We start from the raw sequence: 25,515 nt of genomic DNA, 5'->3' as shown, positions 1-25,515 counted from the left end.
CCCAAAATGATCTAGAGTCACTGTACTCAATTGAAATCCTAGCAAAGGACCTGTAACAGCCAAAACAATTTTTGAAAAAGAATAAAGTTGGATAGGTTATACTATCTGATTTCAAGACTTACTATGGAAAAAAGTTTAATTTGACTCTTACTTTATACCGTATTTTTAATTATCTTAAAACAAATTATAAAAGTAAATGTAGGAACTAAATTTATATAATACATCCATTAAAAAACATAGAAAAAAATAATCTGTAACTGTGGGTCAAAGATTTCTAGATATAACACTAAAAGCATAGTCATAAAATGAAAAATTATAAAATGAACTTTATTTAAATAAAAAACTTTTAACTTTTGAAAGACATTGTTAAGAAAATAAAAGCAAGCCACAGACTGGGAGAAAATATTTACAAGCTATATATCTGACAAAGGACTTGTATCCATAATGTATCAGGAGCTTTTACATCCTAATAACAAAATCAAAAAAAAGAGGGGGGAAACTTCAGCAGATACTTCCTTCACCAAAGATATAGAATGGCCAATAAACTTATGGGGGGAAAAATGCTTAATATCATTAGTCATTCTAGGAAATATAAATTAAAATGAGATACTATTAGGTTGGTGCAAAAGTAATTGTGGTTTAAAAGGTTACAAACAATTGCAAAAACCGCAATTACTTTTGCACCAACCTAATAGCGTATGTATATCTATGTATAAGAATGCCTAAATCTGGTAAGGATATGGAACAGCTGGAACTCTCACACATATGACCCAGCAATACCACTAGTAGGTATTTACCCAGAAAAACTGAAAATATATATCCACACAAAGACTTGTAGGTTTTATCTTTAGTCACAAAAGATAAAACTGGAAACAGTCGCAAATTCCACCAATGGGTGAGATGGTAAACAAATTGTGGTACATTTATCACTGGAATACTACTCAGCAATAAAAGGAAATGAACTATGGACACATCTTAAAGCATTACGCTAAGCAAAAGAAACCAAATGCAAAAGACTCTATACCATGTGATTTCATTTACAAAAAATTATAGCAAGACACAATTATAAGGGCAGAGATAGAGCTACATAGAACAATAGAAGAGACACCACAGTAAACAGTTAAGAGACATAAAGAACGAGAAAAAGCAAATAATATAAAATAGAAATGAGAGAAAATGATCACTTCTATCCATGAAGCACTCTAGCCAGAAGACGAAGTCTAAATCTCATCAATCCTACAGATTTGCCTCCAATTTACACATATAATTAGCAGAACCTGGATTGTGAGAAACTCCACAGATAAAAGACCTATTTTTTTTTTTTTTTACAAAATAAATTTCAAGGAAAAAAGACAGGAAGAGGAACCTATAGTTTAAAAGAGACTTAAGACACTTATCAACCAATTGGCATGTATGGGGACCCTACTGGGATCCTGTTCAGACAAAACAAATTGTACAAAAATACTAGACAACTGTAAAAGTCCACTGATTGGATATTAGATGATATTAAAGAGTTTGGTCAGTGTTGTGATTCTGGGTAAAAAGGGGGTCATGAGATATAAACTGTAATATTTATAGATAATATTAGAAAGATAGTATATATAAAAGATAGACAATTTAAAAGCCATAAATGCATAATTTTCCGAACAAGAAAATCTAGACAATGGAATAGTACAAATATTTAAACATAAACCCTGAACACTTTCCTGAAACAGGAGACTTCAATGTATATACATGGACAGGACACACCTTATTCCAGGAAAGGCTGATCCAGAATGGACAACAATGGGAATATCCTAATAAAATAATTGGACTTCAGGGGCCGGCCCAGTGGCTCAGGCGTTTAGAGCTCTTGTGCTCCTAACTCTGAAGGCTGCCGGTTCGATTCCCACATGGGCCAGTGGGCTCTCAACCACAAGGTTGCCAGCTCAATTCCTTGAGTCCCGCAAGGGATGGTGGGCTCTGCCCCCTGCAACTAATAAGATTGAACATGGCACCTTGAGCTGAGCTGCCTCCCGGATGGCTCAGTTGTTGGTTGGAGTGCGGGCTCTCAACCACAAGGTTGCCAGTTCAATTCCTCGACTCCCACAAGGGATGGTGGGCAGCACCCCCTGCAACTAAGATTGAACACGGCACCTTGAGCTGAGCTGCCACTGAGCTCCTGGATGACTCAGTTGGTTGGAGTGCATCTTCTCAACCACAAGGTTGCTGGTTCTACTCCCGCAAGGGATGGTGGGCTGCGCCCCCTGCAACTAGCAACGGCAACTGGACCTGGAGCTGAGCTGCACCCTCCACAACTAAGACTGAAAGGACAACAACTTGAAGCTGAATGGCACCCTCCACAACTAAGATTGAAAGGACAACAACTTGACTTGGAAAAAAGTCCTGGAAGTACACACTGTTCCCCAAAAAAGTCCTGTTCCCCTTCCCCAATAAAATCTTTACAAAAATAATAATAACTGGACTTCAAAACTATGGGGAGCCAGACAAAATGATCAAATGATTTATATGGGGTGGGGGGCGGGGCAGAAATCAGTCTGGCAACTGACTTTTCCACAGGAATATTCAATGACAAAAACCACTGGAGTAAAACATTTAAAAGAATTTGAGTCAAGAATTTTCAATTATAAAGTTCACAGCTTTGACCCTGCAAGAATTCAAGAATTGTTGTTCACAGAAGCCCTTTTATCTAAGAAACGACGCTGGAAACTTAAATAAAACGACTGGCAGTAAGCACAAATCCAAGACAAAACAAAGACAGGGATAAAGGTGGAAGAATAAAAGGTAGAAATGATACAATTTATTAAAATGCGAGGAAAAGGGAGCAAGTGGGTAGAAAGTAGAATAAGTTCTTGGCCCCATCTGTCATAACTGGAGGTCAAAAATGACAAACCAAGCAGTAGAAATTTAAGCATATTTAAGAGTACAAAAGTAAATCCCAAGATATAGTACTATTGACATTAGGTGAGAAACGGGGGAGGGGAGAAAATATACATTACGATAGGAAATCAATAGACTACCTGTAGAAAGCAGGGACTAATAGTATTTTATAAAGGAAAAAGATTGACTATCAGAACAAAAATATAAACTTTTGTAAGTATCAGACTATTTAAAATTTTGAAAAAAACCAAAGACAAATAGAAATGAAAATACGAAGGAAGGCTCAGCAGATTGCCTTTACTATAATATATTCTCCCAACAGCTTTAGCCTTTAGCATGGCCAGCTCCCCAAAAAGTGGCTGGACATATAACTGGTCTTGACAGAAGGAAACACAGACTTTGTAGATACATAACTGATTTCTAACCTGCCAAACTTTCAAATCCAGGGTATAAAAGTTATTTCCAAATGATTAAAACTAAGACAGTTATTGATACAAGTTGTCATTTACGATTTTATTAAATCTGCTTCAAAGGTACAATTACTACTTTGTTAGAAACAAGTTTGAATATCTTGTATTCATGAATGAATGGACCTGCCATCAAAGTCTAGCAGTCAGTTCCCTGAACCACAAAATTTAATAAAAACCACTGATATCTCCGAACTACAGAACATCAACACTTTACTTCTTCATGCTCTCATTAATAAAGAGAGGATTCACTGCTAAAAGCAGTCAGCCTACATGTGATTGTTCAGTTAACCAGGTATACTGTCTTCTATATTTCTGACATCAACCAAAGTATTATACGTTCATTTTTTCCCACCAAAATGTGAGCTTTGGACACATCTGTTTGGTTCAGCACTCTAGCCTCAGTACCTGGAAACGTCTGGCACACAGATGCCAAACAATTGCTTGTTGAATGAGTAAGTGGATTTCAATCAAAAGTTTTTTTATTTGATAAACTGTTTTAGTAAAAACACTCTAGTCCTAGAATCCTATAGAAAGCATTAAATAAGTTCTGGTTTCCTCATGCCAAGTGAATGAGTTTCCCAACTAAATTCCCTAGGGCCTCCAGAGTTGAAACAGACCACTGAATAGACGTGCAACAGCCAGTATTCACTCTACATCTAGCATCTGCCAACATGAGAATTTTCACCCATTGTTAATGGCACATTCTCTTGTTGGGCACCAGGTACATACACGACTGTCTTAGGATCAAGCTAGGACTCCGATTTCTCACCTATTCTTGTTAAATTGGATTGCAAAGTCTGTCATGTGTTGCAGAGCTTTGTTGGTGAAGTTCATTTCCATATAGATGTGCCCTTGGCGATGAGTAAATGTTCCGGAAATCTCCAAGCCTTTAGCCTTTACTGCAGGCAGCCAGACCTGAAATATAGCATAAAGCCCAATGGAACTAAATAAGATTTATCTCGATGCTATTTGTTTTTGAATAAACAAAAATTAAAATTTCACTTCCTCAGGCAATTATGGTGATTTTTTTTTTCTAATATTAAGTCAGATGCAAAAGGCTCTGGATAAAATCGTATTTTCCCATTTTTGAGATAATTCTCAATTATTTAAGAACCAAAAGACAAAAACAGTCTAAGCGTAACCTTGGCTTCTTCTCCACCTTCTGTTCAACTTGGTCATTTTACTACTGCTATCAAAAAGATATACAAAGAGAAATTCCAACGAGTATAAAGTAGCTGTTGTTAGTAGCTTTGGTGAAAGGCTTAAAAGGAAAGAAACTGAATCTACAAATGAAAATGCATAGTATAATCTCTGAAGGCTTTTTTCTCATTACCAGAACCATTACTGGTAATCTCCTCAAGGGTAAAGACTGCGTCTTATGCATATTTTTAACTCTTGATGTAGTTTCTGGTAAATAGTACTATTTGTTGCTTAAATCATCTGAGTATCTATTCTCTATATATAATTCATTCATTACCCACCCCTGGTCCCAAAACTACAGTAAAAGTAGTTTCTTTCCCCTTCTGAATTTCCATCTGAGCGTCACATCAAGCAATGACGCAAAACCTAAATAAATCAGACCTCTAAAAAGGTACACTAAAATCCATGAAAACCAAACTTCAGCAAAGGGAAATGGTGCGAATGAGGAGTAAAAATGTTACTTCTCTACACTGTGTTTTCCCCACTGTTGCACTGGATGTCAAATTTACACCAGACTGACTGCAGTGCTGACAAACTAGACTATTTCTAAACATGAGAACAAAACCCAAATACTCAGTATTTCCAATATTAAGTCTAATTGTAAAAATGGTTAACAAAAATACTACACTGCTTCCTACTGCTAAACTTGAGGACCACCTTTCGTCTTCCTCTTAAATCCTGCAAAACAAGAGCCCAAACCTTGAATTTTATTATCAGTAATACAAACATTGGAAGCAAAGTAATTTGGGTCCTGTCCACTAAGAAAGTGTTGCTTTACTCACAGCCTTAGGAGCCACATATCCACCAGGTGCCATGCCTATGCCCGTGGAGAGTTCAAACAGGTCATTCAGACCACTACTGACCACGGCAGGAGTAGGTGAAGGAGCAAAGGTAGCAGGTACCGACGAAGGGATGAAGGACTGTCCCACCTGCAGAAGAAAAAGGCAGGGGAGGGGAGCATTGGGAAGAAGAGATTAATGGTCCTTAAAATGTTGCTATATTGTATTTTAGTAGTATTGATAAATCAGTAAGAATACACCATAATTACAATATTCTTAGGAGTTGAATTAGTATATTCTTTGTCCTTTTAATCTTCACTGATAAGATACACACACTCTTCAGAAGTTCTATCAAGAGAGGGCGATTAGTACGACCAGGAACACAGTGATCCAAGATTTTTTGTTTCCAATTTTAGCTTCCATGATTCTGTGCAAAAGGCCTACAGGTACCCTGACAAAGGGGAGTTTGTTTCTACATATAGAAGGAGAAGCATCCAACTTAGACAGCAGTTCCATTTTCACTTGGGTCTAGGCAAGTCTTACTTCCCCATTTAGGTGTAAATATCTAGTAGGAAACTCTTCTGGGGAGGGATATTCACATCCCCAGAACTAACTTACAAGGAGAGTCTCACTCTGAGTCCAACTGACTCTGTCAAGTTTTTTTTAGATGACACCAGAGAGTAAGAGCGTTCTCCAGTCAAGAGGGGAAATTCCATTTCCTTTAGCTCTTTAATGTTAGGAAGACAAAGATCTCTGTAGACACTAGACTGTAATCCCTAAAGATGCCCCTATACCACATGTAATGCATGTCCCCAAAGGTTCCAAGTGACCCTACGCTACTTTCTGCTCTTCATATAGAAGTTTCGGTGTGCAGTGTCAGACAGCAGCGGTGGCTGGTCTGAGAACGTGTGCATGGGAAAGACATCAAACAGGGGCAGCGCATCCCATGGTGAAAAAAACGGATGGCACTTACTGCCGGACTTCCTCCAATGCCCCCGCCAAGGTCACTGCCAAGCTGAAAGAGAGAAAGGAGAGAGAGGAGAGAGAGGTAGAGTTCATTTAGCTAAGTACTAGATGTCCATGTAGAATCTGTAAATTGCTCTACCAAGTTGCTGGGAATACATGCTATTCAACTTGTCTCCCAAAACCTAAAGAAATTTTAGATTGCAAAGAAGTATGTCCTAGGTGAACGGAGCAGTGGCAGTGATGGTGTGTGTGTGTGTGTGTGTGTGTGTGTGTGTGTGGCAGGGGGCTGGGAGGGTTGAAAAAACTTAGAAAGAAGATGGAGCTGAGACATCTCAGGGATGTTTCAGATCCAATCTTTCCACTGGGGTACACAGGCACAAACCCAAGCAAGATTTAAAGAGCTTGCATATTCCAAGAAGTTCTATCTTTAAGCAGTAATATTTTGAATATGGCTTTTTTTCTTTAAAAGGAAATTTCAGGGTGAAAAAAAGAAAAGCAAAGAAAAACTAAAATGTGCTTTGATCTACAAAACCTGCTGTCCCACTGAGAAGGTGGGAACCAAACCAGTACTGAGGTACAATTTCCAGCTTCAAAAATTATAGGAACAAGAGTAATTTTTAGAGTTAGAACTTTCCTAAGAAAGAAAACAGCTGGGATAGAAAGATATCCTACTTGGGGAGAAAGTGGGAAGGCATGCAATGCCTCAAATATCTCTCAGGGTCAATGCTACTAAGGAGAAATGCTGTGATTTATTTGGAGTAGAACATTTAAAAGTATGCTAACTGATGGAGAATTAAACTAACTTAATTAGCCAAGTGACAGGAAAATCATCCCACATGGTCTTAGCTGCGCCCTTTCCCTCCTCAAGGCTCTTATATAATTCACCGCGAAGTCAGTCTTCCACGACCAAAGCATTAAAGAACTAAAGCTGAAAAGAGCTGAAGAAACAAAACACACAATACACAACTAATGGGGATGCTGAAAAAGCCCAAACCACCTGTTTCTGCTACAGTTCCATGTTTGCTTCCTCCTTAGTTCTCACTGTAAACCTAAAATTCCTCTTTGAATCACCACATGGTTTACGTCTGCTTTACAAAACAATGTTTCCTTTACTCTCTGTCATTTAGTGGTAGGAACTTAAGAAATCTTTGTGCTGTGGTTGTGTTAGAAAACAAAACTATTGGTCTTTGGGATTTGGGAAAGAGGATTTATTTATTTTCTCAATGAACAGATATATAAAACGGGGTGGCCAAAATCTGCTTTTTCCCTGGTTCTACAATTGTACACATCTGTAGCATGACATCTGGAAAGCATAAAATTCCTTTTATTCAAACAAACACAGATGTAATATTTGCTGGGATACAAGGCACTACTGGGAATTAAAGATGTCAGGCAATGAGGGGAATACATAGATGAATAAGACCCAGGCTCTGCAAACTGGCAGGAGAAGTAAAACACGAATGCAAAACCATACAGAACATACTAATGGAAAAAGGGGAAGTTCTAAAGGGAAGTGTCTCCTTTTGGCGGGAGGATAATGAAAAGCTTCAAAGAGGTGGTAGTTTGGGATTATAAAAAGCAAAAATGGGAGGTTATTTGTCAACAAATACCATGAACAAAGGCTGAAAAAACATGAATAAAAGCATGATCAAGAATGAGGGAGTACAGTTCAATTAAACTGGAGCACATGATAGACATGTGGGTTAAAAAGTCACAGAAGTTTACAAAGGTAGGCTGATTATGGGAGGTCTTTAGTTTTTAATTTTTTCCTTCATAAAAACCTGGAAGTTTCTTAGACTAAGATTTCAAGCTTTCTAACAGTATTAATAACTATTTCAATTGTGCTCCACTAACTGTGGTTTTCAACCTTAGGTAAACAATGGCATCAACCACCTATGTGTGTGTATGGAGGGGGGAATTAAAAAAAAAATACTGATGCCTGAGTCTCACCCCCAGATACAGTGATTTAATTGTTCTGGGGTGTAGTCTGGGCATCAGAATTTTGAAAAGCTTCCTTGTCATTCTTCTGTACAGACAAGGTTGAAAACCACTGCCTTAGAGAATTAACTATTACTTGGACTTAAACAAGATTGATCTGTTCAGAAATGACTTTGAAAATAACGTTTAAGTAAAAAGGAAGTTAGAAATTGACTAAAAAGAAAAACCCTTTCTAAGGAAGGGGAGGATGCAAAATGTCTCATTTGTCCTGATGTTTTGATCTGGTTTTATGACTTTCTAATTGGCTTACTCCCTCTCCCACCAATCACTATCCTCCTTTCTGGCCAGGCTTACAATCTAAGCTTGAAAGAGACGCAATTCTTTACAGACCTGGTTGGCACTCAACAGCAAGAAAGAAAAAACACACTGGAAAAGAAACAGCAGTTTTATCAAATATGCTAAATTCAAAAAAAGGCACTCACTGGTGGTGTTTAGGCCAAAGGAAATAAAGCCCAACTATAGCCCTTATTTTCTTAGATATCATTCTTATTATCTTTGAGTATTTTATGAGCATTATCTTAGCTAGAAAAGATCTGAATGTACTCTCCCCTGCCATGCTGCTTGTCAATTCAATTCAAAACCAAGGAAGAAATTGAAAGGAAATCCTGATACTCCTTTCTTTATGTTCAGTATTGCAGATACAACTCAGCTAGAATAAAGAACTCTGATCTGACAGAGACAGGATCCAAGGGATCTGAGAGACATACAACCAGAAGTATAAAGGTGCACCTAAACTATGCTATGTCCAGGGAGCAAAGGGAAAGGAAAATCGCAATATGTTTTCTAACTAGCAAAACTAAAGCTTTTTCAGCACCATTCCTCTGAACTGAGAAAGATTCTAAGTTATTACCTTCTTTCTGAAAATATGACAAAGGTGATAGCAGAGTGATGGCATGAGTGACTAATAGGGAGTCCTCTCCTATCCACAGTGACAAGCAGGATGGTGCAGATAGTAATCAAGGGAAAAAAAGGCGGGGTGGGCTAGAAAGTTGAACAGAAGAACCCAGGAAAGTTGTCATGTCGACCTGACCAGCCATTAACCATTTCAGTTCAGTTCCTGGTATTATCTGGAGTCAGACAAGATTTATCTGTTTGATTATATTACACTTACTTAGACGGTAGGGCACTAAAATCAAATTAAGACTTGTGAAAATTCAGTGATACTGTTATCCAATGAGCTGGTGGGAGTCAGAAGTGAAAAAGGATAGGTGTGTAGGGCACGGTTTTAATCTCAGTCTTACGTGTCTAGATACTGTTTTGGGAGTCTCTCAGAGCTGTCCACCTCCCATTGCTCCCAGATTGCCTTACTGACACTGCTGTTTTCTCTATGAAGGAAATAATGTTATCTACTGGCTAACTAAATCAGGACACAGGAAGATGAAGGAAATAGAGGTGCTGGAGACTCAAAAAGGAAAAATTAAGGGGTAACACTGGTAGCCTGAAGAGCAAACATTTCAGTGTTAAGTAAACTTCAGTAAACTTCAAGGAATGCACTTCTGTATTGGGTCTAGTAATTGAAAACAAGATGAGTGGCTGGGTAAGAAAAGGAGAAGGGCAGGAGCAGGAAGAAGGCCAAAGTGTTTTGAATACAATCTCCCTGTCAGTCTCCTTCCTGGACATATAAGGAGGTAATCTTTATGTGCACATAAGTGTGCTGGGAAAATGTGAGGTGTTAATCCACGCAGCTCAACCACTGCCCTCCACTTGGGGTAACAGATTCTGTAATACACCATTAGACACTCGACTTCCTGTCACAAAGATGAGAACGCAAGAGTCCTCGATTCAAGCGTGAAAATAAAAACTGATCCTCAAACTCACTTTGCAGAACGTCTGATCAGTTACTCTTTCTTCCTTAAAATATGTGCCATCATGAAACTAATGATCAAAACCTTGATATTTTAAAAGATATTCTATTTAAGAGAACTTGTCAAGGCTGGTGTTAACAATCACCATAAATAAGTTTGCATTCATTTGGTAACAAGTTTTTGTAGTGCTTACTTATGTGCCAATGTAATACAAATACTAAGGAGAAAAATGGACATAGCGCTTTCATTAAAAAAAAAAAAAAAGGAAATAGAGGTGCCAATTTCAGGAAAAGAATTTCAATGCTGAAAACTGAGCAGAATTTTCCTAAAGATCTCCAGCCAACACCCAAATTTCCTGCTAGTGGTATAATTCCCTCAGTCCTCAGTCTAAATTATAGTAGTTGTAGTTGTTAAATGGCACTGAGAATAATACTAATATTTGGCTACTGTCAAAGAGTGGCCACACTATCCTGCCTGAAGTAGTGCTGACTGGGGTTCAGTTCATGTTGAAGTACACGATAATGTGTCCTTGCACTGCTAATTCAGTAATTGGATGAAAAGCACTGATTTCATGGTGACCCATCATAACTTATGGGCTAAAGGGATTTCAACATGGTTACATGAGCTCTGCAGCACAGTCAGATTGAGCCCAGGTTTGAGAGCTGAGTTTGTATACAGCTCTAATTCAGTTAGATATCAAAAGGAAAAACTCTCACTCCAATGGCAATATGTTACAATAGCGGGAATACACAGAATGCAAGACTAAAGTTCTATAAAGAAACAAATCTGGCTGATTATTTTTATTTAAAAAATCTTTTATAAAATAGTATCAAATGAGATGGCCATTGAGCAGATAAAAATAAAAATTCCCAGAAATGATCACAATGACTGATCTGGATTATAGATTAGCCCCTTTGAAAAACAACTGACGAGTCCAAAGTATACTTACCTGCTTCTAAAACTATGGCGTTGTCTGAGTATCTAAAGACATGCTATTAATTAGAGGGTAGATCTTAAATTCAGATAGTTCTTGGCTCCTGTCTAGATTACTGCCTCTTTTATTTGATGCCTTCCAGAATGGACCTAATTGAAGGGAGTCATATACGTAGCTTACTGAGAGTTTGGTTATTCAGGAGTCAAAAAAGAACGATGTAAAAACAGTGTACAATGATACCCATCACAATTAATAAAACATCAATCTGTGTTTTTCTTATTAGGGTGTTAGATTTTAGAAGACACACACCATCTCCTAGGTGAAAGTAGGATTTTCAGCTGTTGGGTTGCAAATTGTAATTTGATGTTCAAAAAGCTGTTCAGAAAAGCATCATAAATGATAACTAACCAAATTGGTGAAAAGAATCTGTAACCATGGAAAAGCTATTAAATTGATAGCTGAGAACAGACTTGCTGTGGAATAGCACAAATGAATTTAGATCATACAACACCATCAGAACACCCCTAAACTTGAAGGAAAAAGGCTTCTATCAGCAGGAAAGTAGGGGATGTAACAGATTACTTCCAGAGATGGGAGAGAGAACAGAATGTGACATCAAGTCCTTAGACTGTCTCAGGTCAGACAGAACTCAATGTTGAGTATCATAAAAATCTCCAAGAGAAGCTCTGCATCCTGTCTCATTTTCCTTTGTAGCATTTACTACCTTAACTGTGTACTTGTTTGTCATCGGTCTACCCTCACTAGAATATAAGCTCGTAAGAACTTGTCACAACTATATTCCCAGTACATAGAATAGAGCCTGCCAGAGAACACTTGTTGCGTGAATAAGTGTTCTACTACCCATATAAGCAGGGCTATTGGCTGTATTATTTCTTGGGGAGAAAATTTTGAAATGAATCATTTTATTGCAGAAAATTATAAAAAAATAGACGAAAGGCTGACAAAACTGTTCCATTAACTGGTCGAGAGCACCACCATATCTGCATCAACCTTGCCAACACATAAGAATAGAACCAATTTTGGGTGGAAAAAGAACCCTGCCCACCCACCACCCCCAGGCCAAAGCCCTTTCTAGAGAGGAAACGTATTGTATTGCTGAGTGGCTTTGACAGCTAGTTTTCAGTGGAAGAATGCCCTGCACATCATTTATTTGCCCTGAAAGTACTAGTGCTTTATATCACAACTCACTTGACAAATAGACAGAAGATGTGATTTCACGGCTCTACTTAAAAGAGGGTAAGATGAACAATCTTGTTCCTTTTGCTGCAAGATGTATGTATGAACTTAACTCGTTCCTCTTTTCACGAATAAATATACTTCTACAGTCCTTCTCAAACTTTCATGGGCCGCCAAGTGGCATGCCAGCCTAAACTCACACACCCAGGGAACCTGAGATGTGTGGCATGGAGAGGCCTAGGGCAAACAAACCTTGTGTTTTACCTTAAACATTCAGGCAATTTTGTATTCTAAGACTTAACACATCGGTGTTCAGTCTGTGTTTACATATTTCCATTAATTAAGACTGACATTGTAAGACAGTGAGCCAAGTTTATTCTGCAGCTTTAAAAGCACCCTGCACTCTGCTGTGTACCCCAGATATTGTGTACCCCAGAGTTTGAGAAGGACCAAAGTTAAGTGAGACTAGACTCTATCCTAGAAGTTGACAATAACAAACAAACTGGAGGAATCACAGAATACTGTAAAGAATATAAACTTTGAAGTTGTGAAAAAGTCCTGGGCTCAAATCCCAACTCTTGAAACTTACTTGCTATGCAACCTTCAATATTCCATAAAATGAGGCTCAATCACCTTGCAGGGTTATTTTGAGGATTAGAAATTATAAAAGTTCTAGCACAGGACTGGCACAGAAGAGGCACTCAATAATTGATCATTATTCCCATAACTGCTAGAAGCCAGCCTTGACTAAATCTATGCATTGATAAAAAAATAAAAAAGGGGGCCGGCCCGGTGGCTCAGGCGGTTAGAGCTCCATGCTCCTAACTCCAAAGACTGCCGGTTCGATTCCCACATGGGCCAGTGGGCTCTCAACCACAAGGTTGCCAGTTCAATTCCTCGACTCCCGCAAGGGATGGTGGGCCCCGCCCCCCTGCAACTAAGATTGAACAGGGCACCTTGAGCTGAGCTGCCGCTGAGCTCCCAGATGGCTCAGTTGGTTGGAGCGTGTCCTCTCAACCACAAGGTTGCCGGTTCGACTCCCGCAAGGTATGGTGGGCTGCGCCCCCTGCAACTAGCAACGACAACTGGACCTGGAGCTGAGCTGCGTCCTCCACAACTAAGATTGAAAGGATAACAACTTGATTGAAAGGACAACTTGACTTGGAAAAAAGGCCTGGAAGTACACACTGTTCCCCAATAAAAGTCCTGTTCCCCTTCCCCAATAAAATAAATAAATAAATAATAAAAATAAAAAAGGTTATAGAAGTCACATTGAAGAATTTACCAGAGAAGTGTGGGCCACAATTTACAAAGATACCTCCACAACACCACCAACTCTAAAACGTAAGCTCTTAAATCACTGCAAATCTATTCCAGAGGAAGAAATATAAAAATGCAAAACTAGTATGTATAATGGATTCCCCACAGGCCAGGAAAAAAACCCTCAAAACTGTTACTAAAATAGTTCATGACTTAAAATATCAGAAAGGTAAAAACCTGTAAGGAACAGAGGGGGAGGCTTTGCAAAACATGCAGTGGAGTCAGGACAAGGCAGTTTCTCCTCTATTCCACTCCATTCCAGCAGGGCACACTGAGAGCACATTCCTCTGGCAGGAAATCCTTTGTCAGCATAGAGAAAGGGTACTCTGGATAATGCTTCCTTTCCATTTTTGATGCACAATAGCACCATAGCACCATTTATCTAAATAGAATAGTACACCACACCTTGGATGAACAAAAGACTATAGTTTAGCCAAGGCCTCTGCTGACAGCCTAAAAATAAAGGCAACAAATAGTCAAGGTTCAATTATTACTTTACTGATCTTCACAGATGTCAGACTCATTAGCACATGTTATAACATATATGCAAGAGTTATGTACATGGGCCTTGGGTCACCTCCCACACTACAAACCAGAAGGATTTGCACTGTGAGAAAAGTCATACTACCCAGAATGAGCAGTTTCTTAGATTCAGTATCAGAGGTCAAAAGATACATACATAGCTTCTAAAACAAAGAAACAAAAAACCCAAAATAACTACTTTTGCAAGCCTACATCTAAATAGTACAACATCATGCTTTACGTGTAGAACAGATGTAAGTTCGTGTAGAACAGATGTTAAGTTCCAGTCCCTGAATCATTCTACAGTTAAGTTCACACTAAAAAGGAAGAAACTACCTGTAGACTTCAAGCAAAAGAGAATACAGTAGTCCCCCCTTATCTGAAGGGGATATATTCCAAGATCCCCAGTTGCTGCTGGAAACCGCACAGTACTAAACCATATGTATAATACATTATATATGTACATATACATATACTACGTTTTTTCCTATACATACATACATACATACATACCTATGGGGAAGTTTAATTTATAAATTAGGCACAGTAAGAGATTAACAACAATAACTAATAATAAAATAGAACAATTATAACAATATACTGTAATAAAAGTTAGGTGAATGTGGTCTCTCTCTCTCTCTCTCTCCTGAGATGGCCACTAAGTGACTAACGATGGACAGGTGGATATGCTGGACAAAGGGATAATTCATATCCTGGGCACAAGATTTCACCACACTACTTAGAACTGTGCACAATTTGAAACTTATTATTTCTGGAATTTTCCATTTAATTTTTTTGGCCCGCAGTTGACCACAGGTAAATGAAACTGTGGAAAGTAAAACTGTGGATTGGGGGACAGAGTGGGGGTGGGGGGGGTAATCTACTGTATTTCTTGAATGAAAATTCTAGAAAAATTCAACTCACTAAATATCAAAATTTCACAAGTTCAATAATGAAAGAAGGTGAAGGATCGCCAGGATCTGAGAAGAGAAGAATAACAGTATCTTCCAGTGAAGATCAGTTTTAGACAGAGGAATAGAAAATGGGTAGACAATCCAAAAAAACAAACTAATTTTCAGTCTCTAGTTATGGAAAATGAGCAAGGATAAAAAGGACCCTGGGACTGAGCAACTAACCCAATTTGGTCATATACCACTCTGACAGACCAACTTCTGACAGACTGGATCGCCTAACAGCAAAACACAATGGAAAAATGTCCTGCAGGGAAAAAACAAAGGTAAAGCCAGACAGACCTAATTTTGTAGGAGGTGCCAAAGAGGCTCACTGGAATATAATTCTTCTGTGAAAATTACTGTCTTGGCTTAGAGATCAATTTTTAATATCTCTACCCAACTCCATTTGTAACTTCATTTGGCTCAATGTTCTCAACCTGGGCTGCAAAATTAAAATAACCTGGGTATCTTTTTAAAAATACCAACGTTTAGGTCCTGTTTCCCAGAAACTCTCTTTACTTTATTGGGCCCAAATACTGATAGTATTCTTTACAATATGGTGCTATTAATAATTATGCAGCTTGAGTTGCGAACTACAACGCTTGCAATAAAGGGTTAGTAACTGCCAATGCTTCTTTAGCAGCACAACACTGACCTCTATAGGTAAGGTGCTGTTAGAAACCAAAGCTAAAGCAGTGGCCACAGTCTAGAGGCCTTGTTGACATAACACTGAGCTAACCCCAGTGCTGCTTGCCAGGCAACCACATAACTCCAATCCTGCCCATATTTTAAATGGGGGTCTGGGTCAAATTCTACCACTCCTAGCAACATTATTCTTCCTAGAGAATAAAAAAAGATCTTTACCAAAATAAGTGCAAGTTTCTTGTCCTCCCTCAATTAATTTGGGGCAGAAGAGGCTCTCTCTTTCTAGAAGTGTGTCTACTACTGAAGTCAAGAGAAAAAGGCATCTGTGTTTACCAGCAGCTATAAACACCAAACCGAAGTGGTTAACAGTGGTCACAGATATTTATGTCTACTATGCAAAATGTGGTCCATGGACCTGGGAACTTGTTAGAAATGCAAACTCGCAGGTCTCACCCCAGACCAATTAAATTAGAGTGTCCTATATAGGAACTTGTGGAGACTTCGATGCACACCATAGTGGACGAAGCACTGCTGTGAGGCAGAATTCACTCAAGAAATGGCACTATTGGTACAGATAAAGTGAAAACTTTGAGGGTTATTTTCCTTTTTAAATTAGATAATTTGCACACGAACAATAAAAGCATTTTAAATGGCATAGTCTACTGCTGCCTTAGCAATTCATCTTCCACACAGCCAGATTTAGGCATTCCTTGTCATGTTCTCCTAAAAGGAATGAATCTTGGTTCTGTGAGTATATATACATTCAACCATGTACAGATCCAGAGCAAAAAAGGGGCTTTTACTCCTTCTTATTTTGATTTCTAGGATATACTTATAATATCCCAGAATAAGTTGAAGAAAACTGCATGCAAACACTTTCTGGGGCTGTAACACCAAGTATAACATTTTAAACGCTGAAATCAGAAAAAGCTAAAATTTAGAGTTACACAGGGCCTTCATACAAAGGCTGTATAATATTAAGAAATCCAATTTATTCTTCACCCTCCCAAAAGAACACCCTTTACCAAAAAATAGAAAAAAGGCCCATGTGTGCCACTGTCTACTACATTCTAAGCAAGTTCTAACAGTTTTTCTATCTGAAGTAACACATTCAGGAATTCTAACAGATGACTGAATAGCTACGTAAAATAAGGAGAAAACGCATTGATTTTAGGGGCTAGCAAGAGCAAATACAAAGCCAAACACAAATAACCCGTATCTTTCCTTCCATGCTAAAGTGGTCAAGAAACAAGAGCAGAATCCTGGGCCAAGCAACGTCAGAGCATAGGGCTTCTTTCTCCCCTCCATCCTTTAAACTTGATTTGTCACTCTTAGGTTCAATGAGCCATCAGGGAAATTAATAAGTAGGGTTGTTAAGGCATAAACCTGAAGAAAACGTAACATTTAACTGGTTGATGTGTCGACAGAATGGGAAAAGCTATTTCAATGCTTATAAGGGATTTCTGGAAGTCTCCATGAATACGGAAATATTTCAATACTCATTTGTCAGTCTCCTGCGTCTATGAGGAAGCTACACAGCAACGCAGAACGATCATACGAAGAAGCTGTTGTTTTTTACAACTCATTCAACTCATTCATGAAAGATACGAATATGAAAAGTAAATGCTTATATTCCCAAGAAACACAACAGGAGTGCTCATTTGTGTCACTACAGCTGGAGTCCAGAGCTTGGTCAGTGTAGACTCTGAAAGCAGTGACTTTCAATTAGCAAAATGCACAACCCACAGAGCTATGACCATAATGCTATTTCCTCAGACTCTGCCAGCCACGAAGTATACGTACCTGTAGTGGCTGGCCTAAGTCCAAGAGAGAAGAATACTGCTCATAAAATAGAAGATAAAATGTTGGTATATGAAGCAGAAAATACGGTTGTTTTGTGTATGTAATCTCTGAGAACATATATTTTTGTATCTATGGTATCTGTCTTCCAATTTGATGTAGGGAAATAAATCAATTTGTTGGGCATCTTTATAGTCATCAAGTCGACAAAAATCTATTTACAAGTGTCTAGCTAAAAGCCTGACTAACCTCATCCCAGTTAAGTACCCAGTTTGGGAGCCAAGTGATTTTTCTGGCCTTCTCTACACAGGTGGAAGGTCATCCTTACTACTTCTCATTTATCTTGTACAGCAACCAAAACTAGTTTGGTTCCTATTGGTGGCACATATTCCATATTCACAGATACTCTGGGCTTTGGAGCCTTTTAATATTAGAATCCTGGAAGCTAATTAAATTGGAAGTATGACAAGGTGGTAGGGGGTGGGGTGGGGGAAAGGAGGGGAAAAGAGAAACCAGTCAAGCGGTACTTCCGAACTATAATAAATGTAGGGTTTTTATACAAGTGGCTGCCACAAAACCTTTTAGCGTAAGACAGGGCATAAACCAATGAAATATTAAAAAGGCCAAGCTTTGAAAGCCTCAAAATAGGATATTCTCTATGAGGTCACTTAAATGCTATTCAGATCAAAAGGGGAATTACAGGGGCTCTCCAGAGTTAAGAAGCAGGAGCAATAATAAGCTCTGGAAAGGACACTAAACATTAAGATTGCTAAACAAGAGGTTGATTCAACATCAAAAGTTCTATTTAGAGGCAGGACAATAAAACAATCCTGTACACTTGCAGATATAACCCATCCCACTGATAGTATAATTAATTAATCCTCTAAAGACAAATAATTCTGTCCTTTATCAAAGGACATTGCTTTGCTTAACAAAGAAACGTCTAATTCTAAAAAGCTGAATAATTTGAAGTTTTTTAGCATATCAAGAATTAAAAATAACCAAAAGAAAGAAGGCAGAAAGATGCTTACCAGACTATCTAGTCCTCCTCCCAAGAGATCCACTGCTCCCACCTGCATGGAGGAGACCTGTGGCACGTTGACTGGGGGACCCAGGTCAAGGTTTAAAAGGTCCCCGAGAAGGTCACCTTGAGAGGGGATAACCTGAGGCTGTTCCAGGTTGGTGGCAGTTGTGGTGCCAACAGGACTGTCACCTGCATCAGTGCTGTAGACACACACAAAGAAGGGAAAAAAGTCAGTTTTATCTGGGACATAATAGCAGGGCAACAGGTGAATGTCAGATATGTAAAACACAGGAGGGAAAAAACCTCTGATTTTACAATCATTTGTTGACATACATGAAGAGATGATAACAATTCTTGTTTTTATCGAAATACACTTGCTAAAATGAAAATAAATGTATACTACATAACTTCATCAGTCGGTCAATTTTAATTGAGAACCTACTCTATGAAGGAACACCACAATGAGAACTCTGGGGAAATATTTAAAATATATATATAAATACATAAATATATATATTTATATATATATATATATATATATATATATATATATATATATATATACACACACACACAAATGTATATATGTTATATATACAAATATATATAACATATATAAATTTTTTTTCTGTCAACTTACATTCTAACAACAAAACAATTAGCATTCACAAAATGAATGAAAAGCACAGTCACTGTGTAATAGCAGAAACGAGCATTGTGTGAGTATCTGCATATAGACAGGATACAGATGAGAAATAAAAAACAAAACCAGGTGGGGCTGATTCCAAAGGCTTGCGAGAATGGTTTTGTGACTAGATTTTGAAGAACAGCATAGTTGTGAGAAAGTACTGAGGAGAGAACCTCCAAAAAGGAAGGGATGATTTGTGCAAACGATTTGATTTTAGGATGGTGAAAAAATTATTATTGGTAGGAGCAGAGACTGGGATTGGTAAGATTTGGGAAAAGAGATGAGGAAAAGAACTTTGAAAACTAGTCTGGAACTTTGAAAACTAGTTCTATACAATGAATTCTCACAATCATTCAATTATATAAAGAATTCCTACAAACAAAAAGACAACTCATTAAGAAATAAGGAAAAGATCAGGCATGTCACAAAAGAGGATATACTAGCAGTCTATAAACATGGAGAGGTACTTCATCTTTACTCATCAGGAAAATGCAAATTAAAACTTCAACCAGATACCACCACACCCCCACCAGAATGGCTAAGATTTAAATAACTGACAATACCAAGTGCTGCTTAGGATGTGAATCACCTAGAACTCTTACATATACATTGCTGGAAGGAGTGTACATTGGTACAATCACTTAACGAAACTGGCAGTGTTTCCTATAGCTAAATATACATCTCTTCTGTAACCCAGCAATTCTACTCCTAGGTGTGTACCTAAGAGAAACGAGTATGTAAGTCTACCAAAAGACATACAAGAACATTCATAGCAGCTTTATCCACAGGAGCCCAAAACTGGAAATAACATACAGGTACATCAACAGGAGAAGATATAAATAAATTGTGGCATATTTAGGCAATGGGACTCTATATACCAATAAATAGGGATAGACAACTAATAACGCAACATGGATTAGTCTCATAAATATTATGTTGCATGAAAGAAGCCAGACACAGAAGAGTAAATACTGTATAGTTCTATTTATATGATGTCCAAGAATATGCAAAACTAATCTATAGTGACAGAAGTCAAAACACTGAGGGTGGGTATTAATAGCAAAAGGGCTAGAGGAATCTTCTAGGGTGCTAGAAATACCCTTTATCTGATCAGGGTGGTGGTTATATGAGTGTATACATATGTAATAACCTACTGAGCTATACACTAAAGATTAGTGCATTATTAATACTAAGATTACTATAAATAAATATCAATTTAAAAAGTGGGGGGAAAAAATCCCCCAAAGAAAATTCGAGGCTTAGATGGCTTCACTGTGAACTCTTCCAAACATTAAAAGACACAAAGAAAGAAAGAAAGAAAGAAAGAAAGAAAGAAAGAAAGAAAGAAAGAAAGAAAGAAAGAAAGACCAATCTTAGATAAATTTGAAAGCGAACAGAGAATGGTAACGGAGAAAATCTGAAAGTAGTTCAGACAGCTTACTGAATATTAAGGAATTATTAATTATTACTAAGGAATTATTGAAATTTAATTTTGTTAGGCTTGATAATACTTTGAGACTTTTTAAAGTCCCTATCTATTACAGATAACATTTAAAGTATTTATGATTGAAATGACATGAGGTCTGGAATATAAAATACTCCAGCTCGCCCCCACCCAAAAAAATGTGTCGATGGCCAAATAACAACATTAGCAAAACAGTGATATCTGTATTGAACCTGAGTGATGAGTATACGCAAATTTATTATACGATTCTATCTTGCATGTTTTCTAAGATTTATGTAATAAAAACTTTTTAAAAAGCAAAAACACTGCAAAAATTCCATTAAGAAACAAATCTTTTCTTTAAAAACCTAGGTAGGTTTTAAAAATACTTGAAAAATAGAGGACAAAGAAGAATGAAGAATCAAATTTAGAGAATAAACAAAAACCAAGAAGCAAAAGACCAGTGACGCTCCTTATAATCATAGAGGAATCTGGAGGAATGATGGGGAAAATTATATGCTGTTTTCAATTCTGCTAAGTTTCAAGTAAGAAAAACAAGTAGAGAAGCTCAACAGACAGCTAAGGACGAGGGACTGGCAGTCAGTTAGAAAAAGAAACTTGAGAAGAAATCCATAAAACATCTCAGGTGAAATCACCAGAGTAACACAAGGCTGTGGCAGGAAGAGCAGGGGATCTAGAATAAGAAGACTAGGATCAAATGTTGGCTCCACTAACCAACTAGTTGTATGACTTTGGACAAGCAGCAATTTCTCTGAGACAAAGTTTCTTCATCAATAAAATGGTAACAATGTCACCAAATCACAGAGTTCTATTTTGTAACCTTAGAGAGGATCAAATGAAAACATGGTGTGAACTGGAAAACCCTGTAATGACAGCTGTGTTTAGTAGGTAAGTTCCCTACAGGAATAATACACAGAGAACCACAGAGAGAAGAAGGTTCAACCCAAAGAAATTCAAAACACTAATTCAAAAGACATATGCACCCCTATGTTCACTGCAGTGCTATTTACAACAGCCAAAATACGGAAGCAACTTAAGTGCCCATCAATAGACGATTAAATAAAGATGTGGTACATACATACATATAATGGGATATTACTTTGCCATTAAAAAAATGGTATCTTACCATTTACGACAATATGGATGGACGTAGAGGATATTATGCTAAGTGAAATAAGTCAGAGATAAATACCATACGCTCTCACTTATATGTGGAATCTAAAGAACAAAATCAACGAACAAACAAAACAGAAACAGACACATAGATACAGAGAACTGATGGTTGCCAGATGAGAAGGGGGTTCAGGGACTGGGTCAAAAAAGGGAAGTAAGAAGTACAAATCGTAGTTACAAAATAGTCATGGGGATGTACAGTACAGCATAGGAAATATAGTCAGTAATATTGTAATAACTGTATAGTGCCAGGGTGATCACTTCGTAAATTATATGTCTAACCACTACGTTGTACACCTAACACTAATATAAAATAATACTGAATGTCAACTGCAATTGGAAAAAAAAATAAAGCATCACTTGTGACCAAAAAAAGAAAAAGAGGAGAAGGTTCGGAATGAGCCTATGATACAATCAAGATTGATGATTGTACCATATGACCCAGCAATCCCTCTCCTGGTATCTACCCCAAAAATCTGAAAACATTTATACATAAAGACACGTGTGCTCCAATGTTCATTGCAGCTTTGTTTACAGTGGCCAAGACATAGAAACAACCAAAATGTCCTTCGATAGATGAATGGATAAAGAAGTTGTGGTATATATACACAATGGAATACTATTCGGCGGTAAGAAAAGATGATATAGGAACATTTGTGACAACATGGATGGATCTTGAGAGTGTAATGCTGAGCGAAATAAGTCAGACAGAAAAAGCAGAGAACTATATGATTTCACTGATAGGTGGTATATAAACACAAAACAACAAAAGAACAAGACAAACAAAGGAGAAACAAAAATTCATAGATACAGACAATAGTTTAGTGGTTACCAGAGGGTAAGGGGGGTGGGGGGTGGGAGATGAGGGTAAGGGGGATCAAATAGATGGTGATGGAAGGAGAACTGACTCTGGGTGATGAACACACAGTGGGATTTATAGATGATGTAATACAGATTGTACACCTGAAATCTATGTAATTTTGCTAACAATTGTCACCACAATAAATTAAAAAAAAAACCACACTGATGATTGGAGAAGAGAATGAACACAGAACTTCAAAGATTAAAGACAGAAAAACAGTTTAGAAGAAAAAGTGTCAAGAAAGCCAACCCGTGAACTGTCTAAATGGGGGCAGGGTGGTGGTGCAAATATATCCAAAAATTAATGAAGTCAAAGGGGGAAACAATTTTATATACACCTGGCAAGAAAATACATGAAATGTCCATAAACGGTATTTCTCTGCATATGAAATTCTATCATCTTATAACATGTGCCATTTAGTAACTGTGGATTTATCAGTACCTCTAAATAGAAGGCAGAATAGGTAACAATGCATATATTGTCCTTCACTAATAACAGAAGAGTATTATGAGACGATAAAGTGAGTTAGATGAAAAGAAGTAGTACATGATTCTCTACAAGAACGTGGTAAATCATTATGTATTCTTTCTAAATGGAAAATACAAGAACATGAAAATGTTTCCCACTGTGAACTACAAAATTGTCACCAAAGCAATATTTTTAAAAGGTAAGATTTTTCTAAATTAGACAACTATTTGCCATCTCACCCCCACAGAAAAGCTGACAAGTATAGAATGCAATACCGAACTAAAAAGCACTTTTCCCTTTCCCAAGTGATTTAAAAAGACCTAGTAAAGCAAAGATTTTCAAACCTCTCGCAGAGGCAGAATAAAGCTTTACAGTGTTGTTGTAGTTCATATCAGAGGTGTATTACTTAACGTCACACTGCAGAAGAGAGCTAGGTAATGTCGGTACTATGACGGACATGCCATTTGCAGCAATATATCATCCCTAGTTATTTCAAAAGAAAATTTATTTCTGCATTTGTGTTTCCTTTAAAAACAGACAACAAGCACAAATAGACAAAGACGAGGTTACCCAAAAAGGAACCATAAGGAATTGTGAAGGCAACATATTTAAGGCTATTAATCAGATAAGACCTTATGTAAAAGATTGTTCCTTTTTACATAGTTTAAATATTGGTTCTTTTCTTGTGTTCTAGAAAGGGTTGTTTTTGTTTCTTGATTTGTTTCCCTTTCCCCCAACCATATGAGGGTCAAAAGTTATCAGGAAAAAGGTAATTTAAATGGTATATAAATATGGTTACAGAGGCAAGTTACAAAAGAAAATCCATATCTATTAACAAAATTTGCAGCACAGACTGGGAGATGTACTTGGAAGTTAAGTGGTCATATCTAGAGAATGTTAAACACTACAAGGCCTAATCCTTACAAAGCCACAGTCTCCTTTGGGTGAAAATCACAGCACCTGCCCTAAAACCAAAGATTTGACTGACTAAATTAAAGGCTAATGAAAGATTAAAAATAATTTTCTTGGGTGTTACCCTTTCCTTTTTATCTGTGCCCAGTCAGTTTAAATAAAGCCTTAAATATTGACTACATTAATTTGTAAAGCAATAATTCCTACACCCTGGCTACTCATGGACCACATAAACAGCAATATAAATTACACAATGGTACAAGACACTCATTAATGGAAATGTAATTAACCATGCTGGGATCAAATTCTACTTAGATTTAAGGCTTAATATGATTAACAAAGGAAAGAGATTCTGAAATGATTACAAGATACGCATTATAAGAGCTTATTAGAGTACTGTTCCTCCCAAACTAAAATTTTAAGATAGCTAAAAAAGCAAGAGTTCCATGTTACCTGACAGTCTGTTCATAATAAAATTTCTTACTGAAATAATCAATTTAATTTGGTAAAAAAAAGATACAGGTGACTAAAAAACTATGTCTACACAGAATCTAGGCTGCTTCTACAATCCTGCAAATATTGTTTCATTAATAGCTTTACAGCTTTTCTCTACCAGTATCCATAAGCTTCAACCAAAGCTACAGTAAAGGATAAAGATAACTTAATGTACATGTGGACTTTTTTCCAAGTTTTCAACTCTGGCAAGATTTCGAGGCTCAACTTTAGACCCTTAAGCAACTTTTAAACTTTATCGTTTAGAATATCTTCACCATGATTTTCTAAACATAATCTTACCTACTCCCAGATTAGAACAGAGGGGTCTTTCACCCATTGTGTGCGGTCACTGGTATTCACATGGAGCCCCCAAGGGCAGTACAGCAGGTTTGCAAAATGCACAACAAGTTGTTTTCTAGGTATAGAAGCATGAGGAAGACCAACTCTATCTAAGCACTTCTCACTCAAACCTAGTTCACCTGCTTACCTCCCATGGTGTATTGGCAAGTGTTTGCGATGGATGCCATGACTTCCTTCCACAAAAGCATTGGGAGGCTTGTGGTACACAGAGGCCAAAGAACCAATGTGGCAGATGAGCTCATCCAGCAGAGTTGGCTCAATAAGATCTGTCTCCTCAGAGATGAGTGGCTTCTCAGACAAGACTACCTCTTTGGCTGTGACAGGGTCCGTTGAGAGAAGGCGCCAATAAATATAGCCCCGATCTCGAAGGTCAGGATTATCAGAATCCTAATGGCAAAGGCAAGAAGGTTTAAACAAAACTTTTCTCCACACAGAAACCCAAATTGCTGGGTTATCAAGGCTATGCTATAGTGATTTACGCAGAGTTGACTGTTAAGACTCAATTTAGACTCAGTATAGTTTTAATATAGTCATAATTCTATGATCTCTAATGTTTCAAAGAATTTAAACATAAATTGAGATGGGAGATGGGTTTGTCC

The 25,515-nt window shown here is 37.5% G+C and overlaps 1 protein-coding gene across 2 annotated transcripts in view; it reads right to left on the bottom strand.

The window, feature by feature from the left end:
• Positions 1-25,515, bottom strand: part of AP2B1 (adaptor related protein complex 2 subunit beta 1) — a 105,212-nt gene that overhangs the window by 36,137 nt on the left and 43,560 nt on the right. Inside the window, exons 13-17 of one of the 2 annotated variants that reach the window (XM_019732556.3) lie at positions 25,044-25,303; positions 18,501-18,693; positions 6,303-6,344; positions 5,333-5,479; positions 4,120-4,265 (exon numbers count right to left, since the gene is read on the bottom strand). In XM_019732556.3, the coding sequence (XP_019588115.1) occupies positions 4,120-4,265; positions 5,333-5,479; positions 6,303-6,344; positions 18,501-18,693; positions 25,044-25,303 (788 nt within the window). The remainder of the gene's footprint in view (positions 1-4,119; positions 4,266-5,332; positions 5,480-6,302; positions 6,345-18,500; positions 18,694-25,043; positions 25,304-25,515) is intronic. The other variant, XM_019732559.3, reaches the window with a different exon arrangement.

Source organism: Rhinolophus sinicus, chromosome 12 (genome assembly GCF_057876585.1).
Source record: "Rhinolophus sinicus isolate RSI-liver-muscle chromosome 12, RSI-T2T, whole genome shotgun sequence".
Taxonomy (NCBI): Eukaryota; Metazoa; Chordata; class Mammalia; order Chiroptera; family Rhinolophidae; genus Rhinolophus; species Rhinolophus sinicus.
This window is presented reverse-complemented; position numbering and strand designations above follow the sequence as displayed.